Source organism: Capricornis sumatraensis, chromosome 10 (assembly GCF_032405125.1).
Source record: "Capricornis sumatraensis isolate serow.1 chromosome 10, serow.2, whole genome shotgun sequence".
NCBI lineage: Eukaryota > Metazoa > Chordata > Mammalia > Artiodactyla > Bovidae > Capricornis > Capricornis sumatraensis.
This window is the reverse complement of record NC_091078.1, coordinates 59,225,486-59,246,739: the sequence shown is the minus strand read 5'-3', so window position 1 is coordinate 59,246,739 and position 21,254 is coordinate 59,225,486. Positions and strand designations below refer to the sequence as shown.

Here is a 21,254-nt window from a genome sequence, read left to right as displayed (position 1 = left end):
GATCTTAGGTCAGGAAAACACTCACTCCTCAGTGGCTTCATCGGCTCCCCCAGCTTCCAGACTGAGAGAAATGGAGTCGATGGGAAACTGCTGGGGAGGCCAGCTGTGCAACAGTGAGCAACTGTCTTTGTGAGAGAGGAAGGCTGTGCTGGGCAGTGGCTGATGGGCTTGTGCGGTGGAATTCTTCTCTTTTGAACCAGACTGAGCCTTGCTCCTTTCTGGCAGGCAGACAGCCCCCCTCTTCCAAGTACGCAGGAAAGTTCTGTTTGGACAAGCACACATATTCTTTTTTCAAAAGCCACAGAGGCAAACGCCTTTGTTGCAGACAGACCAACTCCCTTCCAGCCTGGGAGGTGAAAACCCTTTCATGAGCCACACAATGGGAGCAGCCCTGAGCCGGCTGATGCAGGCCCCCGAAAAGTACATAACTTCCATTCTGTGGCTTCCACATACAGAATGTCCTTCCCCTCCCCAATCCAAAGGCTGGAGGGGCTGTTTGTCCGGCGCTGGGCCTGGAGGGAGCCAGGGGGTTGGCAGGAGTCATGAGGCATTTTTCTGTGGGCTTTGGTTTCCTGGCCAGTTGAACTCGGTCCAGTGATTGTCCCGAGGTTCTGCCAGATAAAACAAGGAGAGTGCTTTTCTAGATGCGGGTGACTGGGGGAGGCAGGGGGAGGGGAGGGAAGACACAAGCAGAATGGGGAAAAGGGAAGCCAAGTCCCTACCAGGGCTCAGGAGACCCCTCACTGAGCAAGGGCTCTGGCTCTGCCCCCTGGAATGGCCTCCAGAGACCTTGCCCTCCAGACGAATGCCTGGCACTCAGGCCATACTTCACTCTGGCACAGGGCCCTAATCTTAGCACCCCTTGTGACCGAAAGTCAAACTAGCCTTTTCAGTGAATAATCCTGCTTGTGATACTCAGTACTCTGAGCAGTCGGCCCTACGCAGGTGCAGTCTGGAAGGCTGCTGCTTCCCTGAGAGGGTATCAGGGATGGTGTGAGACACTACTCACTTCCAGAGTATCTCTCTGAACTGCCCATCCACTGTGCTTGAACTTCCTATACATGGAACCACTGATCAGAAGTCACTGAAGCATCATCATGGGGTAAGGAGCAGAGGATGGGATGAATGGAGAGCGTAGCATGGAAACATATACACTAACATATATAAAATAAGAAAGCCAGTGGGAATTTGCTGTATGATGCAGGGAACTCAAACCAGGGCTCTGTGACAGCCTAGAGGGGTGAAGTGCGGTGGGAGGTGGGAGAGAGGCTCAAGAGGGAGGGGACATACTATACCTATGGCTGATTCATGTTGATGCATGGCAGAGACCAACACAATACTGCAATTATCCTTCAATTAAAAATAAATGAATTTTAAAAATCATCTTCAAAAATTCTATTTAATATTTGCAAACAATGCAACTGACAAGGGCTTAACCTCCAAAATATACAAACAGCTCAAGCAACTCAATAACAAAGAAACAAACAACCCAATCAAAAAATAGGCAGAAGATTTCTGAAGAAGACATATACATAGCCAACAGGCACATGAAAAGGCATTCAAAACTGCTAATTTCAGAGGGATGCAAATCAAAACTAGAATGAGGTATTTGCCTCACACTGGTCAGACTTGCCATCATCAAAAAGTCTACAAATAAATGCTGGAGAATGCGTAGAGAAAAAGGAACTCTCCTATACTGTCGGTGGGGATGTAAATCAATACAGCCACCTTGGGGAACTATATGCTGCTGCTGCTACGTCACTTCAGCCGTGTCCAACTCTGTGAGACCCCATAGACGGCAGCCCACCAGGCTCCGCTGTCCCTGGGATTCTCCAGGCAAGAACACTGGAGTGGGTTGCCATTTCCTTAAAAAACTAAAATGGAGTTACTATATGATCCTACAATCTCACCCCTGGGAATATATCTGGAGAAAATTATAACTTGAAATGATACATGCGCTCCCAGTGCTCATTGTAGCAGTATTTACAATAGCCAAGATATGGAAGTAACCGAAATGTCCATTGACAGATAAATAAATTAAGAATATGTTATGTACATACACACACACACACACACACACATATCTATCTACAATGGAATATTACTTAGCCATCAAAAAGAATGAAATAATGCCATTTGCAGCAACATAGATCAATCTGGAGATTATCATAGTAAGTGAAGTAAGCCAGACAAAGACAAATATGATGTGATATCACTCATATATAGAATCTGGGAATTCCTAATAGCTCAAGAGGTGAAGAATCCACCTGCAGTGCAAGGGATCCAATTTTAATCCCTGAATCAGGTAGATCCCCTGGAGAAGGAAATGGTAACCTACTCCAGTATTCTTGCCTGGGAAATTCCACAGACAGAGGAGCCTGGCAGGCTACAGTCCCTGGGGTTGCCAAGTGTCAGACATGACTGAGCTTGCAAGTTCATTATACAAATGAACTTATTTACAAGACAGAGACTCATAGAAACAGAAAACAAACTTATAGATACCAAAGGGGAGAGGAGACGTGGGGTGGGATAAATTAAGAGGTTGAGATTAATATATACACACTACAGTATATAAAACAGATAATCATCAAGGTCCTACTGTATAGCACAGGGAACTATATTCACTACCTTGTAATAACCTATTATATAAAGGAAAAGACTGTGAAAAAGAATAGACGTATAATGTATAACTGAATCACTTTGCTCTACACCTGAAACTACACAACATTGTAAATCAACTCTATTTTAATACTTTTTAAAGTTCTATTTGAGAGGCACATATAAAGTTCACTATTAGGCTGTAATTAAAATACATAAATAGGGACTTCCCTGGTTCACTGGTTAAGAATTCACCTGCCAGTGCAATTCACCTGCCAGACACATGGGTTTGATCCCTGATCCAGGAAGATCGCACATGTAGTGGGGCAACTGAGCCCCCGCACCACAACTACAGAAGCCCTCTCAGCCTGGAGACCATGCTCTGCAACAGAGCAGCTGCCGCCATGAAGAGTACACCCTTGCTCACCACCACTAGAGAAAGCCCGGGTACAGCCGTGAAGACCCAGGGCAGCCAGGGCTAAATAATTTAATCAAGTACTTTCTGAAAAGTACTTATAAAAAATACATAAACAGATGTAGGCAAATTACAAAATATATGTAGACTAACTCCCCTGGGAGTTAAGTGGCTCCTAAACTAGTGTCCTCCTCTTAACTGAGTGGCTCCTCCTCGCCCCTTTTCTTAAGGAGAAGCTGCTTCTGTTTGCGAGGGAAGCCAAGGTCTGCTCTGGGACCTCCTCCTCCTCTGCTGCCCTGGTTCTGTGTTCCTCTCACTTCCTCAAAGTGAAGACCCTGCTTCTACATCTGTCTCAACACACCCACACCGGATTGACCATTTCCTCGTATCTGAGCTGAGGAATTACAGGCGGAAGTTGTTCAGTGTCCAGTATTTAAAGCATGGAGGCTTTCTGTCTTGGTTACAATTCAGCACTTCTATTTCTATTGCTCTGTTATTTTGGTACCTAAGTGTGACTGCACAGATCTGTGGAATGTTGACAAACCAGGAGGAACTCTTTGCTCCCGAAATGTAAGGGCTCTGTGTTACTTCTTTTTTTTTTTCAAAAACGTCTTTGAGGTCTTCCTGGGCCTGTGTTCAGCCCTGCAGAGGTGAGCAGGCCGAGGGTTCCTAGCAGGAAGAGGATTGTTTTGAAGCCTCTTGGCTGCCAAACGGATTCTGACCACTCGCGCCCTTCCCCCTGTGGTCACTGGAGGTCTCCTACTATCGAATGCCCTTTGGGCTCTTAGAGTTTTATTCTGACCACAAAATGTGGCTTTGCTAGTGTTCGGTGTTTCATTACTTCAATTTCATTAAGTCTAAGTCACATGGATTGTCCTCTTGTCTTCCAGGTCTTTCAAGCCCAAACTGAAGAGGATTTGAGATCCAGGGCTTAGGATCAATGGAGAGAGGAAGATCCAGGCTTCTAAGCCATTCCTATCTCTAGGTAAATGCATAAAATGAATGAAACAAACAAACCTATATAGTAGGAAGCTTAAGGTTTCCCACTGATTTTTCCTTTCCTTTTTTTTTTTTTTTTAAATGAAGGAAGGGTAAGGAGGGAAGAAGTGTGAGGTGCACCAGAGGAAATGGACAGAAGGCAGGGTGGTACCACTTTGGGCCAGAACCACTGGTGCAGATGGCCCAGCAGGAGCAGTGATGGACGTGAACCACACTGGCCAGAGCGCAGTCCGAGCCTCCGGACACTCGGTAAACCACGCTGGCAACCCCAGCCAGCTTCACCCGGGAGACCAGGCCAAAGGTGACCTCAGGGAGTGATCAGGTTCAAGGTGAGGCTTCTTAGTGTGGGCACAAGTCCCAGAGACAGGAAGAGAGAGCCAAAATCACAGATAGAGGCAAGGGCTAGGAGCCTGGAAGCTGGAGCCAAAATCAGGCAAGGATGACTCTGGTTACATGGGCATTCTCAGTGGAACTTTCTCCTTAACAGCCCAGCTGTGGATGGGGAGAGCTGGGTTCAAGGAAGGGAGAGAGAAAGCATGTTCTAGTAGATAAGGTTGGGCACAAGGAGGGTTTCAGGTCATGCTTTATGAATGATTTAACATTCAAAGCCTAACATTTTTAGCCTCTTGTGGCTTTCTAGGAGTATGCGCCCTGTGTTCTGTAGCTGTACCATGACCACTTGGCCCAGAGCCATCCTTGAGTCGGATAAAGACAGTGACTGTCAGTGTGACAGTACATGAATGAGTGGCACATATTCTGCATCCCAAGTGCCCGTGCAGGACCAGGGCATTATTCCCCTAACCAAGGTCTGTCTTGCTCTTCCTCCGCCATGTTTCCAAACCTCACTTATTTATTCAGTAAATAATTATTAAACAAATCATGCTTCCAAGGTGAGGCAGTAGTAAAGAATCCACCCGCCAAAGCAGGAGAAGCAAGAGATGCCAGTTCTCCTCTTACACTGTTGGTGGGAAGGCAAACTAGTACAGCCACCATGGAGAACAGTGTGGAAATTCCTTAAAAAACTGCAAATAGAACTGCCATATACACACCGAGGAAACAAGAATTGAGACACGTGTACCCCAATGTTCACTGCAGACTGTTTACAATAGCCAGGACATGGAAGCAACCCAGATGGCCATCAGCAGATGAATGGATAAGAAAGCTGTGGCGTATATACACAATGGAGTATTACTTGGTTATAGAAAAGAATGCATTTGAGTCAGTTCTAATGAGGTGGATGAAAGTGGAGCCTATTATACAGAATGAAGCAAGTCAGAAAGAAAAACACCAATATAGCATATTAATTGGAGAAGGCAATGGCAACCCACTCCCATGTTCTTGCCTGGAGAATCCCAGGGACGGGGGAGCCTGGTGGGCTGCCGTCTATGGGGTCGCTCAGAGTCGGACACAACTGAAGCGACTTAGCAGCAGCAGCAGCATATTAATGCATATATATGGAATTTAGAAAGATGGTAATGACAACCCTATATGCAAGACAGTAAAAGAGACACAGATATAAAGCAAAGACTTTTGGATTCTGTGGGAAAAGGCGAGGGTGGGATGATTTGAGAGAATAGCATTGAAACATGTATATTACCATATGTGAAACAGATGACCAGTCCAAGTTCAATGCATGAAGCAGGGCACTCAAAGCTGGTGCACTGGGACAAGCCAGAGGAAGGGGGTGGGGGGCATTCAGGATGGGAGCGTACGTACACCCGTGGCTGCTTCATGTCAATGTATGGCAAAACCACCACAATACTGTACAGTAATTAGCTTCCAATTAAAATTAATAATTGTTTTTAAAAAGAGAGAGATGCCACTTCGATCTCTGGGCTGGGAACATCCCCTGGAGTAGGAAATGGCACCCCACTCCAGTATTCTTGCCTGGAGAATCCCATGCAGAGGAGCCTGGTGGGCTACAGCCCATGGGGTTGCAAAGAGTCAGACATGACTGAGAACACACAAAAACGATTACAGTATGCCTTGTGCCATGCTAGACAGAATTGGTTCCTTAGAGTCTGGTGGGGATTTCAGAGAGTCAGGAGGCAAAAAATAATTACAAATTATTACCAATTACCATCATGGCTTTGAAGATTAGAAAAAACCAGGATGCCATAAGAAGAAAACGTGGGGTTATCTACTTTGGAATGAGAAATCCGTGAAGGTTTCCCTGGAGGAGTGGCACTGAAGCTGTGCCCTGAATGAAGAACAGGAGTGGGAGAGAACTCGTGTGGGCAGAAGAAAGAGCATATATGGAGGTGGTGAGTCAGGAAGGAGCTGGAGGCATCACAGAACCCAAGCAGGCTGGGCACGTTGTCACAGTGGTGACAAAAGGCAGGAGCAGAAATGCAAATGGAAACTCAGGTGCTCTGTCAAGCGTCCGTTAGTCACCTCTGCTAACATCCCATTGGACAAAGCAAGTCACATGGCTGGGTGCAGACAAAGTGGGAGGTCATCAGAGGCCATGGCAAAGTGTGTGACTGCAGGAAAGGGTGAGGAATTCAAGCCATGCAATTCCTCCCACAGATGGGCCCACTTTACCACACCTGCATTCTTCTGTTTCTGCTTTTTGGTAAAGGAGGAGAGCTCATCTCATTTGGAATTTAGTCTGCTCTAATGTTTGAGGATCACTGATGATTTTCCTTTATATATTTTAAATTTACACCCCAGAAATTCACTTTTGCAGTACAGTTCTATGATCTTTAACATGTGCGCGGACTTGTGTAACCACTACCACAAAAGATATACAGAATAGTTCCATCGCCCTTGAACATTTCCTGAAATCACTGCTCTTTAGAGAGCTCAGGTCTGGATGCTACGTCCCAAAGAAAACTGGTGGTTTTGGATGAAGAAAGTTAAAGCTTTGACAGTACCTCTGGAGTGTTCTGGAGCTTCCCTGCTAGCTTGGATAGTAAAGAATTTGCCTGTAGTGCAGGAGACCCGGGTTCAATCCGTGGGTTGGGAAGATCCCCTGAAGAAGGGAATGGCAATCCACTGCATATTCTTGCCTGGAGAATGCCCACGGACAGAGGAGCCTGAAAGACTACAGTCCATGGGGTTGCAAAGAGTCAGACATGACTGAGTGACTAACACTTCACTGGAGTATTTTGTAGTAAAAAATGGAGAGTTAACAGAGAAAATGCCCTAGTTGAAAGGGTAAGCCAAGTCAGAGGGATCTCAACTGGAAGAGCTCTCCACTCCATCAATTTACAAAAAATACTAAATCTCTGATGGGTTTGAGTGCATTTTCAAAGCGAGAGAAAGAGAGAGCAAGCTAGGACAAGAACCCGAGTCTCTTGCTCAGTTCAGTGTTCTTTCTGTTGCTCTAAGTTTCTTTGGCCATTGGCCACTCACCTCCTTTATCGTGTTCATCTCTGCCTTTCGTATTTAATCTCTTATCTTCTGGCCCAGTGCGAATGGGCTGGCCCCTCGGTGTTTTGTTTCCTTAATTTCTTTAGTGGAAGCTAAGGGCATTGTTTTTCTCCAAGGAACCCTATTTGGTGCTGAGTGATTTGAGGTGCCTCCCCTAGGTTTTGCAGAGGGAACAGGGTTTTAGTTCCTGGAAAATTTAATGCACAATTTGATCTTTGCTACTCTACTGAACTCCTACTGAGTTTGCATTTCCTTATCGCCTAGCTCTCCCAGCTGCCAGGTAATTTGATCTGGATTTGTCTTATCAGGCTGAGGCCAGCAAGCAGGTGATGAATGAGGGGCCAGGGGTGCAGCTGTCTCTTCTTTGAAGCCATGGCATTTTTGGAAGGGACTGCATGTGTGTATTCGTGCATGTGCGCACGCGCTTGTGTGTGTGTGTGTGTGTGTGTGTGTGTGTGTGTACTGGAGGTAAAACTCACTCCTACTCTTCTTAGCCCAGGGACTGTAATGTTCTTTCTCTCCATTCCTTCCAACTCACTTAGTGTGACCCTTTCATCCTGAGGGTTCTTGGCATTCGTGGGCTTCTGTGGTGGCCTGGTCACTGTGGCTCTCTTCCCAGAGAACAGAATTTCCCTGGCCTGACTTTGCTTGACATTAAAACAATCACTCACACTTAATAAACTGTGGTCAGTCGCTCAAACCAAGTGTGGAATGGCACAGCAGGGGGATTATTCAACCTCCCAGAAGACAAGCTCTGCTGGTACCATGGGGGTGCTGCCCCAGGTAAGCTGGCTAGGTCTTGGGCTTCAGATGTGAGATTAAAGGATCAAGGAGAAGCTGTTGAGTCATGGCATCTGACCCACTTAAACCTGTTATACTCTCTTCACCAATCTGATATGGCCTTTGAGAGGCACTGCCTCTGCATTTTATCTTTCCCACATGATGGCGGGGAGAAAGCCCTCTATTTCTGCTGCAATAAGAAGCTAAGCAGTGAAAATGGTATCTAGACTAATGGATATCCAGACCCAGCAAGACAAAGCCCAGTGATGATGAAGCCACCAGGCCAACTCTACAATATTATTGCTACCACAGACCCCCTAGCAAGGTACCCAGTCCACCTCTTGACACCTCAGCATCCGGGTGCCTTGGGGGTGTGATGCCATAAAACAAATCAACCATCATTTAGGGGAGTCATTTCAAGGTCTCCCATCCCTGATCTCTGGCTCACTTTCCTTCGGCTGCTGTCACCAGGATGTCAGCACCCAGATTAATGCAAGGCCGCAATCCCAAGGCAGCATCAACTGGACTGTCAGCCCAGCACATGACCCGCCCTGCGGGGCCTGCTGTGAGAGCCCTGCTCAGCTGTCACCTTCCTGTGGCCGTCTACTTTCCCCAGACACGCAGAGCTGCCGAAAACAGCAGTCAGCGTCTCCCTGAGGAAGGCAAAGCAGAAGGCAAGGTCAGGTAAACGCAGCGCCTGAAAAAGCTCTCCACTCCCCAGCTCTCATACATTGCTGTTATCTTATCCTGGCTTCAAGCTAAGGACCTCTAAATCCAGCCACAACAGTAATACTGGGATGGCAGGAGAGAAATGTTCAGCCCGGAAACCACATCCTCTGCAGTGCCTCAGCCAGCGCCGGGTGAAGGACACGGCGTTAAATGGAAAAGAAATTTGAATGACGAAGTGACACGATGTCCGTCTCAGCTAATGATGGGCCTAGCGGGTTTTCCATCACCAGCAAGGCAAAACTGCCAGGCCCAGGTCTGTATTTAAAAGCTATTTCGCGTGGCTTTAAGTCACCATCTCAGCTCAATATCTAAAACAAAGAGAATGAATTATGGAACAGGATGGAGGGAGCTTGTTAATTTTCTCACTGATGCACTGTGAAATGAAAGCTTTATTCTAAGAATGGGATATCCTCAGGGCTCTTTCTGGAGAGATGCTGACAAATCCAAACGTCCTTACTGTTTCCTTTATTGCCCCCCGCCCCAACCCCGCATCCCCTCTTTATGGCTTTTTCAATACACATTTATAAAATATGTATATTTCATGGTATGTCTGTATCTATAGGGCTCGGGGAATTCAAGATTGTGATTCTCTTTAGGGCTTCCTCGCCCATAAACTGTGCTTAGGTGATATGACTGATGAACACACACACACGCTGGATTGTGTACAGCCTGTGTGTATCATGGAGACATTCGCACAGGCTGCTTGTTATTGTCCAGGCTGGGGAGCTCCAGCCCACCTCCAATTGGAACCCGGTGAAATAATCATGATAATTTTGCCTTCATGTATCACCTTTCATCAGGAAGGATGAAAGGACTTCACAAACTCTGGGTTCCTCTTTGATCCAGGCTCATATCCAGTGCACCAATCTCCACTGTGTATTCTGCCCCCACCCCTACAGATAGGCCTCCCATGGACCATAATTGAACTTCCATATGCACAGCACCGAGAGGCTGGCCTGGCCTGAGAGCCTCCTGCAGGCTCCCAGGAAGGAGAGGGCAGCTTCCAGAGGGGCTGGGTGGCTGTTCTGCATTTGCAGCGGGGCAGGGACTACAAACATGGGGAAAGAGGGGAAGGAATTCTCAACTGCAACTTTAGTGTTGAGACAGGGATGCTTAATGGCAGGTGAAAGAACATTCTAGGCAGCGGTAAAGTGAATCTCCAGAAGGTAGGTGTTGCCTAAGGCTCTGCTCTGAGCTGTCTTCTCATCCACACCCAGGACTTTAGTTATTAGCTTTATGGGAAGAACTTCGAAATATATATCCCAGGCTCAAACTCTCCCCTGGGTCTAGCCAGGCATCTCCAGCTGTCTCCTGGGCATTTCCATCCACATATTTCACTGGAACTTCAGACTCAACTTCTACCAAATATAATGCATGATTTCTTCCTACTTTGCTCTCATAATAGCTCCCTTCCCTGACTTTCCTATATGTAGTTGCTGGAGTTAGAGTGAGCCGTGCATGAGTAAGTTAGTCAAGATCTCTGTTCCCATGGAGCTTGCATTTTGGAGAGAGGATGGGGAGGGGAGAAAGCAACAAACAAATGATATATATGATGATAAATAAGATGAGAAACGCTAGGAAGTGGTGGGTCAGGTGATGATAGGTTACGGGTATGGACCACCTTGGACAGCGATCAACAATGGCCTGTCTGGGGAGAGGTTCATGGAGAAAAGCATTCCACGTGGAGGGGAAGAGCAAGCACTGAGACCCCGACGCAGTGACGAGATTTGCCCCTTTGTGGAACAGACGAGATGCTGGGCTGCTGGGGCATGATTGTGGATAAACTGGAGGAGATGAGACGGGAGAAGTGGGCAGGGAGCAGACGAGGCAGGGTTGGCCACATGGAGTTTGAATTTTGATCTGAGTGCTGTTCCAAGCCAGAGGAGGGTTTCAGCACAGACGCTGGGAGCTGACGGCCGTTTGCTTCTGGCATCTCTCAGCTGAGCCTGTAAGTCACTTTGACCCTTCTCTGCATTACACGCCTCTTGCTTTCCACATGGGCCGTGTCTGGCCGGGAAGGAGGATAAGGTTTTGGTAATCCTCCAGCTCCCCGCATCTCCCCTCAGGGGCTTGGACAGAGTCCTCTGTGTTCAAAAGGACTGGCAGCCAAACGGAAAACAAAGCATCCCTTTTGTGATCACTGGGAAAGCACCAGATACCCCTCCGGCTGTGAATGCGACTTAGGCTAGCAGACCAAAGCATAGTTTTCTCGTATTCTGAGAATTCAAACCTTGGGACCCACCTGCTCAGGCATGCCCACTGAAGGGGGTGACTGAGAGTGGGGCAGTAGGATGGAGACTGGCTGGTGCACCCACCTCCCAGTGGCTGTCAGTGTTGGCTGTTAAAGAATCGCAGCTGTTTCCTCTGGCCAAAGGATTCCCTCAGGAGTTACACCTCCCCACAGGGGCAGTGGGCAAGCCCATTACCTGCTGGCATGGGGTACAAAAAGCTGGTCCCTTATCTCCAGGTGAGACAGGTCTGTCGTGCAGTTCCTGTTCTAGAGCTTACCCAGGGATCCAGGTACAGCAGCCTGCAGCAGCCCACCCACTCACTCTGTCCGGCTCCCTCTCTCCCTTCCCCTGGCAGAATCCTCTCAACCAGCCACATGCCCTTGATCACTATTTCACGCTCTGCTTCCCAGGAAGGTAACTCAAGACAAGTGGCGATACAAGCCAGACCTTTTAGGAATCCAGGACTTAAGCTCTCTGAGAGATTCTTCATTCACCTATCTGCTTTAAATCCAGCAGCTGATCACAAAGAGTTGGACACAACTGAAGTGACTTAGCACGCACGTACGCACATTGATTCAACAAACGCTGAATCAGGTTGAGACAGGTTCGTATACTCAGGAACGTGAGAAACTTAATGGGCACAGCCCATGCCCTCGTGGAGCGTACTAACGGGGAAAGGCTGATGTTAGACACGCAAATGCATGCATGGGGTACATGGTAGCCAGGCGGGTCTTCCCAGTAGTAATGAGACTGTTTGCCTCCAAGATCATATTTCCAGGATGACGGTGGAATGGGAGGAACACTGCCACCAGCCATCAGCCTTTCTTTCGCTTTGGAAGCTGCTGAGATGTAACTGGGACTAGGGGCCAAAATGGCATTATTTAAGGCTCACCATCTCCCTTGAGCTGACTCTTATCAGTGAACCCACATGGGAAGCCGTGGTTAAAGGTGAGAGGACACTGCAGGAGGCCCCCTGAGTCACTCACACCTTGTTTTCCTAATTCTTTCACGTTCTTAAAAGACTTGCTCTTTCCGGCCTTTCAGGAGTGTCGTCTACCCAGAGCAGATATGGCTGCATCCCAAAACAATCTGGCCAGGATTTTAACCACCAGTCCACAAAATGCCAAACAGTTTATGCCCAGCAGCTCATGTTGTGAGCTGAGATTCATGCTACAGTTCCCGTGATCGAAGGAGAACATTTCAGCCATTCCTGGGCTCTTCTACGGCGGCTGTACCCTGCCAATGAATTCTCTTTGCCCTGGGACCCGTGGCCACGTTGCTGGGCTGAGACTTTCCTGTGCCCATGGGGTCCTCCTGCTCCCAGTGGCACTAGTCATCTCCTGGACCTCAGTTTACCACCTGGAGAAGGTAGAGGTGAGCCGTCAGCTGATGCTTATTCAGGTCACTCTGAGAGGTGCAGCCTAGGGAAGACCTCCGTGAATGGCAGTCGGACCCCAGGACTCTGCTAGTACTTGCTAATGGAAGAGATCCCTTAGGGCCAGGGCCGCATCATCCTGTGTGCTCTGGGCTCCCACTCAGAAGGGGGTCGTGCATGGCTTCATGCTCTCGGTTTAACAGTCAGCAGTGGGAGAGGAGGGGAGTAGGGGCAGAGGAAATCCTGCTTGCTTGCCAACAGGACCAGATCTGTCTTCTCTGCTCTGGCAGATGCTTGAAGCTGATCATTTTTCTCAGAGAGCTCTTGTGGGCTCCTTGGAGGTTCCCTGCTAGCCCCTTCACTGGGAGTTGCCTTCCTCCAAACAGATGTTTCTCTCTTCCGAAAGTCAGCTGAGGCTCTTTCCACAGCCCTGAGAGATACAGCCCTCCATCCTAGCTCCGGGGGCTTCTCCTGAGAGGAACCCAAGCACACCCCACTCTTCCCCTCCTGCAGGGTCCTCCTCCACCCGACTCTGTCTCCTCAGTCTTGCCTCCCTGGACCACTTTGTCTCTGCCAGCTCTGCGGTAAGATGCTGATCTTTCCTTCCACATTTCCCAACACAGGCCACGCACGGCACAGCTTTCTGAGCGGCCCCATGGAAACCCCCCTCACTAAATCTGAGGCGAAGGTAGGAATTCCTACCATTTCTCCCTCAAGTGGAGTGAGACATCTCATGTCACAGCAACAGCTTTCTCCAAAAATAAACAAACACACACACCCCTTCAAAATTCTCTCTCCTTACTCTCTGCTATTTTCTGTATTTTCTATACAAAATATAGTTGAATGGGGGTGAAAGAGGACTTGGGAGTTATCAAGAAACCAGTTCTTGACAAATCTCTTAATAATTTTTTTTTGACCACAACAAGTGGCATGCGGGATCTTAGTTCCCCAACCTGGAATTGAACCTGAGCCCTCAGCAGTGAAAGCACAGAATCCTAACCACTGGAGCACCAGGGAATTCCCTTCTTTCTAATTTTTATATGAGGGATCTGGCTTTGAAATTCCACACTATCGTGTTTCATTGTCTCTGGAGAGACTTCAATATTAAGACCTTGTTACATGCAAGGCCCTGGATTAAGCACCATCAATGAAATAACAGATTATTTACACAGCCCTCTGAAGTTTATGAAGCATCTCACATACCCTATCTCAACTGATTCTTCCAACAGCTCTGTGATAGACATTATTACATGCCTGCTTCACAGGGAAATCAGTTGGCTGTGTGGCTGGCGCTTGTCACTTAGCTAAGAAACAGGACGGCTGGGGTGGAGACCTCCTCCCAGGTTTTCTTGCTCCCAGCTGCCAGCGCTACCTTAGCATCTCTGCCTAGGAAACAAGTGTGGATATTTGTGACCACGACTACAGCTTCCAGCGAGCGCTCTACCAGGTACGGAAGCAAGGGGTAGGAACACGCTCTGCAAACCACACAACAAAGGACCAATAGCACGTGTCACTATTTTTACGATGATTGCTTTCAGCTTCTGGGTCAGCTGGGTTGACTCTTCAGGACGCCGAAGTTCACAGTCACCTGAACAATCATCCTACTGCTGGGCGGCTCTGAACACAGGCTATGCTTGCCTTTGCCTCACGCGCCCTATTTTGTGTACTTGGGGGTCCCTGTCCACAAGTGAAGTTTACTTTCCCTGCCTCTCAGTACTTCAGGTCTCTACTTAATCTCTCACCTAATTACCTTGCTTTCAGTAACGTGAGAAAGTTGAGGCAAAATTTCAAATCCCACCTGGGATATCAGTTTTCATCCCTTCACTGGCCTTTCAGAGACCATAGCTTCTGCCCTGATCAAGTCCCACCCTAGTCATACCATCCCAAAGAGTGTCTGATGGGTGGGTAATGAATCAGGCTTCTGGGAGGAGTTTACATGTGGGCAAGATCTTACACCTTCAGACCTTATACCAGTTGGTCGTCTACAGAGGAGTACCCTCGCCTTGAGTGGAAGCAGCTTTGTACTCACTGAGAACATTGTAAATGATCTAAGGAAACATTGGATAAAAACAAGAAACAAAAGATAATCATATTTAGTACATAAAGTATTTAATACCTGCTAAGCACTTTCATCCAAGTACTGCATTTCGGACTCTTTTGTTGACCATGATGGCTACTCCATTTCCTCTGAGGGATTGCTGCCCACAGTAGTAGACATAATGGTCATCTGAGTTAAATTCACCCATTCCAGTCCATTTTAGTTCGCTGATTCCTAGAATGTCGACGTTCACCCTTGCCATCTCTTGTTTGACCACTTCCAATTTGCCTTGATTCATGGACCTGACATTCCAGGTTCCTATGCAATATTGCTCTTTACAGCATCGGATCTTGTTTCTATCACCAGTCACATCCACAATTGGGTATTGTTTTTGCTTTGGCTCCATCCCTTCATTTTTTCTGGAGTTATTTCTCCACTGATCTCCAGTAGCATATTGGGCACCTAATGACCTGGGGAGCTCCTCTTTTGGTATCCTATCATTTTGCCTTTTCATACTGTTCATGGGGTTCTCAAGGCAAGAATACTGAAGTGGCTTGCCATTCCCTTCTCCAGTGGACCACATTCTCAAAAACGACAGAATGATCTCTGTTCATCTTCAAGGCAAACCATTCAATATCACAGTTATCCAAGTCTATGCCCCAACCAGTAACGCTGAAGAAACTGAAGTTGAACGGTTTTATGAAGACCTACAAGACCTTTTAGAACCAACACCCAAAAAAGATGTCCTTTTCATTATAGGGGACTGGAATGCAAAAGGAGGAAGTCAAGAAACACCTGGAGTAACAGGCAAATTTGGCCTTGGAATGCGGAATGAAGCAGGGCAAAGACTAATAGAGTTTTGCCAAGAAAATGCACTGGTCATAGCAAACACCCTCTTCCAACAACACAAGAGAAGACTCTACACATGGACATCACCAGATGGTCAACACAGAAATCAGATTGATTATATTCTTTGCAGCCAAAGATGGAGAAGCTCTATACAGTCAACAAAAACAAGACCGGGAGCTGACTGTGGCTCAAATCATGAACTCCTTATTGCCAAATTCAGACTTAAAAAAGAAAGAAAGAAGAAAGTAGGGAAAACCGCTAGACCATTCAGGTATGACCTAAATCAAATCCCTTGTGATTATACAGTGGAAGTTGGAAATAGATTTAAGGGTCTAGATCTGATAGATAGAGTGCCTGATGAACTATGGACTGAGGTTCGTGACATTGTACAGGAGACAGGGATCAAGACCATCCTCATGGAAAAGAAATACAAAAAAGCAAAATGGCTGTCTGGGGAGGCCTTACAAATAGCTGTGAAAAGAAGAGAAGCGAAAAGCAAAGGAGAAAAGGAAAGATAAAAGCATCTGAATGCAGAATTCCAAAGAACAGCAAGAAGAGAGAAGAAAGCCTTCTTCAGCGATCAATGCAAAGAAATAGAGGAAAACAACGGATTGGGAAAGACTAGCGATCTGTTCAAGAAAATTAGAGATACCAAGGGAACATTTCATGCAAAGATGGGCTTGATAAAGGACAGAAATGGTATGGACCTAACAGAAGAAGAAGATATTAAGAAGAGGTGGCAAGAATACATGGAAGAACTGTACAAAAAAGATCTTCATGACCCAGATAATCATGATGATGTAATCACTAATCTAGAGCCAGACATCTTGGAATGTGAAGTCAAGTGGGCCTTAGAAAGCATCACTATGAACAAAGCTAGTGGAGGTGATGGAATTCCAGTTGAGCTGTTTCAAATCCTGAAAGATGATGCTGTGAAAGTGCTGCACTCCATATGCCAGCAAGTTTGGAAAACTCAGCAGTGGCCACAGGACTGGAAAAGGTCAGTTTTCATCCCAATCCCAAAGAAAGGCAATGCAAAAGAATGCTCAAACTACCGCACAATTGCACTCATCTCACACGCTAGTAAAGTAATGCTCAAAATTCTCCAAGCCAGACTTCAGCAATATGTGAACCGTGAACTCCCTGATGTTCAAGCTGGTTTTAGAAAAGGCAGAGGAACCAGAGATCAAATTGCCAACATCCGCTGGATCATCGAAAAAGCAAGAGTTCCAGAAAAACATCTATTTCTGCTTTATTGACTATGCCAAAGCCTTTGACTGTGTGGATCACAATAAACTGTGGAAAATTCTGAAAGAGATGGGAATACCAGACCACCTGACCTGCCTCTTGAGAAATCTGTATGCAGGTCAAGAACCAACAGTTCAAACTGGACATGGAACAACAGACTGGTTCCAAATAGGAAAAGGAGTACGTCAAGGCTGTATATTGTCACCCTGCTTATTTAACTTCTATGCAGAGTACATCATGAGAAACGCTGGACTGGAAGAAACACAAGCTGGAATCAAAATTGCCGGGAGAAATATCAATAACCTCAGATATGCAGATGACACCACCCTTATGGCAGAAAGTGAAGAGGAGCTTAAAAGCCTCTTGATGAAAGTGAAAGAGGAGAGCGAAAATGTTGGCTTAAAGTTCAACATTCAGAAAACGAAGATCATGGCATCTGGTCCCATCACTTCATGAGAAATAGATGGGGAAACAGTGGAAAGTGTCAGACTTTATATTTTTGGGCTCCAGAATCACTGCAGATGGTGACTGCAGCCATGAAATTAAAAGACACTTACTCCTTGGAAGAAAAGTTATGACCAACCTAGACAGTATATTCAAAAGCAGAGACATTACTTTGCCAACTAAGGTCCGTCTAGTCAAGGCTATGGTTTTTCCTGTGGTCATGTATGGATGTGAGAGTTGGACTGTGAAGAAGGCTGAGTGCCAAAGAATTGATGCGTTTGAACTGTGGTGTTGGAGAAGACTCTTGAGAGTCCCTTGGACTGCAAGGAGATCCAACCAGTCCATTCTGAAGGAGATCAGCCCTGGGATTTCTTTGGAAGGAATGATGCTAAAGCTGAAGCTCCAGTACTTTGGCCACCTCATGTGAAGAGTTGACTCATTGGAAAAGACTTTGATGCTGGGAGGGATTGGGGGCAGGAGGAGAAGGGGACGACCGAGGATGAGATGGCTGGATGGCATCACTGACTCGATGGACGTGAGTCTGGGTGAACTCCGGGAGATGGTGATGGACAGGGAGGCCTGGCGTGCTGCGATTCATGGGGTCACAAGGAGTTGGACACGACTGAGAGACTGAACTGAACTGAACTGAGGCACTTTCATGGGCTTCCCAGGTGGCAGTGGCAGTAATGAACCTGCCTACCAACGAGGAGATATTAGAGATGCAGGTTCGATTCCTGGGTCAGGAAGTTCCCCTGGAGGAGGGCACAGCAACCCACTCCAGTATTACTGCCTGAAGAATCCCATGGACAGAGGAGCCTGGCGGGCTACGGTCCATAGGGTCACAGAGTCAGACATGACTGAAGCGACTTACCACGCACACAAGCTCATCAGACTATGGGGTGGGTATAATTATTTCCACTCTTCAAATCAGGATATATATAGTCTCTAGGGAATAGAGAGTAGTCCAAGGTCACATAAAAGTGATATAAACTCAGGATTCAACCCTGGGTCTTTCTGAGTTTGACGCTTATGCTGTAAATCATCACGTGTGTGACCTGACTCCTTAGGGACACTGGAGAGGAAGACGGTAGACGTGCCAAATGTGGGGGAAACCATAAGAGTTATTTTAAATAAAGAATCAAGCACATTGGTTCCACTAGTGGATATGCTAGGAAAATGTGTACGAATTCTTCTAGATTCCTCTCTTTCAAAGTTTCCCAAATTCTCTGCCTTGGCTCATAACGTAAATAATGGCTCTACAGTGGAAGTTTTGCAAGCTAAAGCATCTTTAAAAGAACTCTGGATGTGTTACAGAAAAGTGATTTTCCAAAAACACACATTCCTTTAAAATTTCTTTCTGAGGGGCAGTCATGAGGCCTCCTGCCCTGTGGCCAAATCCACCACATTAAAGTAAATGAAAACATAACTCACATGGTTAATATGAATTAGCCTTTCCATAACCCTTCATACCATCAAAGTACTTTGCCCTGCTGTTGCTGGTTTATATAAACTAAGTGATTCAGTCAGCCAAGCACTAGGAAGAAAGATTTCACCAGGCTTTGATTGAATTAAATGCTCCATCATTCTCTGGCCAATGCTAAAGGTTTTATATGAGATTGAAACAAGAGAAAATGCCTGGGCTAAGACAATCTGATGACCAAGAAAACATCTGGAATAATATCCTCACTACAGCCAACCAGGAAAATATTCAAGGCCTCCCCCCTCAAGTCGGTAGCGCTGAAGAAAACAATTGGTGGGTCTTTGTTCTTCCCCTCTCTGTGGAGTGAGAGCACCATCCCTTTCCATTTTGTGGAAAGGCTGGCAGGTTAGTGAGTTTTGTCCCCAAATATAAGGTACCCTGAAGAGCAGTGTCTCAATTTGGGTTCTCTCAACAGCAGACCCTGAGACAAAAATTTGAGTGTGAATGTTTTATTTAGGAGCACATGCCAGGAAGCTCTGGTAAGACAGTAGAGAATTAAAATAGGGAAGACAAGCAACCAATAATAGCCCCATATTCAAACAGGCAGCCACTGTGGGAGACCAGAGCTTAATCTTGCTTAGGTCGTCAGTGCCTCTGAGTTTCCAGCCTGATGGGTAAAGAGCTGGGGTATTTACATATCACCTCCCATTATTTAAAAACTTTCTTAACTTATTGGTTAAGTAAGTGAAAGTATCAGTCGCTCCGTCGTGTCCAACTCTATGTGATCCCGTGGACGCTAACCCACCAGGCTCCTCTGTCCACTGGGGATTCTCCATGCAAGAATACTGGAGTGGGTAACCATTCCCTTCTCTAGGGGATCTTCCCGACCCAGGGATCAAACCCAGGTCTCCTGCATTGCAGGCAGATTCTTTACCGTCTGAGCCACCAGCTTATTGGTTAAGAGCTGCTGCATAAGGATGTCAAATCCCCAGCAATTTTAGCCTTTCTTCTTGCAGTCAGGGAGAATCCTGGGACAAAGTGCCCCAGGTGCTTGGATCAACTTGCACAGAAATGGTAAGCGCAATGCAAGCTTCATCTTGGGGAAGAGTGGCGAGGAAGAGGAGGAGAAAAGGGCAGAGGCCGAGCTGACTCATATATTACGCCACTGTCTGGGGCCTATGAAATGTTTTAAGATTAGGAAAAGGGATGAACATAATCATTAAAAAGATATAATAGGAACTTTCCAGAACGCTCGGTGAAAGGCGGAAGAGCGGCAGCTGCCCGAGCTGCGCACAGCAATGTGCTCCTTCCCGCTCCCCAACACCGGCATCGGCCCGCACACCGGCTGTAGAAAATGGTGAAAGAAACCACTTACTATGATGTTTTGGGGGTCAAACCCAATGCCACCCAAGAAGAACTGAAAAAGGCTTACAGGAAACTGGCCTTGAAGTACCACCCTGATAAGAATCCAAATGAAGGCGAGAAGTTTAAACAGATTTCTCAAGCTTACGAAGTGCTCTCTGATGCAAAGAAAAGGGAATTATATGACAACGGAGGAGAACAGGCAATTAAAGAAGGTGGAGCAGGTGGCGGTTCTGGCTCCCCCATGGACATCTTTGGTATGTTTTTCGGAGGAGGAGGCAGGATGCAGAGAGGAGAGGTGAAAACGTTGTGCATCAACTTACAGTAACTTTAGAAGATTTATATAATGGTGCAGCAAGAAAACTAGCTCTGCAAAAGAATGTGATTTGTGACAAATGTGAAGGCCGAGGTGGTAAGAAAGGAGCAGTAGAATGCTGTCCCAATCGCTGAGGTCCTGGAATGCAAATAAGAATTCATCAGATTAGGACCTGGAATGGTTCAGCAAATTCAGTCTGTCTGCATGGAGTGCCAGGGCCATGGGGAGCGGATCAGTCCTAAAGATCAATGCAAAAGCTGCAACGGAAGGAAGATAGTTCGAGAAAAGAAAATTCTAGAAGTTCATATTGACAAAGGCATGAAAGATGGCCAGAAGGTAACATTCCATGGTGAAGGAGACCAAGAACCAGGACTGGAGCCAGGAAATACTATCATTGTTTTAGATCAGAAGGACCATGCTGTTTTTACTTGACGAGGAGAAGACCTTTTCATGCGTATGGACATACAGCTGGTTGAGGCATTGTGTGGCTTCCAGAAGCCAATATCTACTCTTGACAACCGAACCATAGTCATCACTTCTCATCCAGGTCAGATTGTCAAGCATGGCGATATCAAGTGTGTGCTAAATGAAGGCATGCCAATTTACCATAGGCCATATGAAAAGGGTCACCTAATCGTTGAATTTAAGGTAAACTTTCCTGAGAACGGCTTTCTCTCTCCTGATAAACTCTCTTTGCTGGAAAAACTTCTGCCTGAGAGGAAGGAAGTAGAAGAGACTGATGAAATGGACCAGGTAGAATTAGTGGACTTTGATCCAAATCAAGAAAGACAGCGCCATTACAATGGAGACGCATATGGGGATGATGAACATCAGCCTCGGGGTGGTGTTCAGTGTCAGACCTCTTAGTAGGGCCTGTGAATAACACTCACTGCTGGTGTTTTATCTGCAGTAGTGACTGAGTGAAGGACTATCATCATAATATGCTCACTACTTGCTTTTGTTTTAATATTCAACTATAGTAGTGTTTAAAAGTTAAATGAAGAATAAACTTGAATATAAAAGCTCTGACTTTGCCCTGTATGTATGATGACTTCAGTGTGCAAGATAAGTTTAA

The 21,254-nt window shown here is 46.5% G+C and overlaps 1 protein-coding gene across 1 annotated transcript; it reads left to right on the top strand.

The window, feature by feature from the left end:
• The first annotated feature begins 19,855 nt into the window (after positions 1-19,855).
• LOC138087549 (dnaJ homolog subfamily A member 1-like) lies at positions 19,856-21,046 on the top strand. Its single transcript, XM_068982746.1, has 2 exons — positions 19,856-20,161; positions 20,732-21,046. The coding sequence occupies exons 1-2, from the start codon at positions 19,856-19,858 to the stop codon at positions 21,044-21,046; spliced, it is 621 nt and encodes a 206-aa protein (XP_068838847.1).
• Positions 21,047-21,254: the final 208 nt, after the last annotated feature.

Excerpts from the sequence above, each read along its gene's own strand:
- LOC138087549 (XM_068982746.1), top strand. The coding sequence starts at position 19,856 with ATGGTGAAAGAAACCACTTACTATGATGTTTTGGGGGTCAAACCCAAT. Across the intron at positions 20,162-20,731 it reads GCAGGATGCAGAGAGGAGAG|ATTGTCAAGCATGGCGATAT; the intron begins GTGAAAACGTTG and ends CATCCAGGTCAG.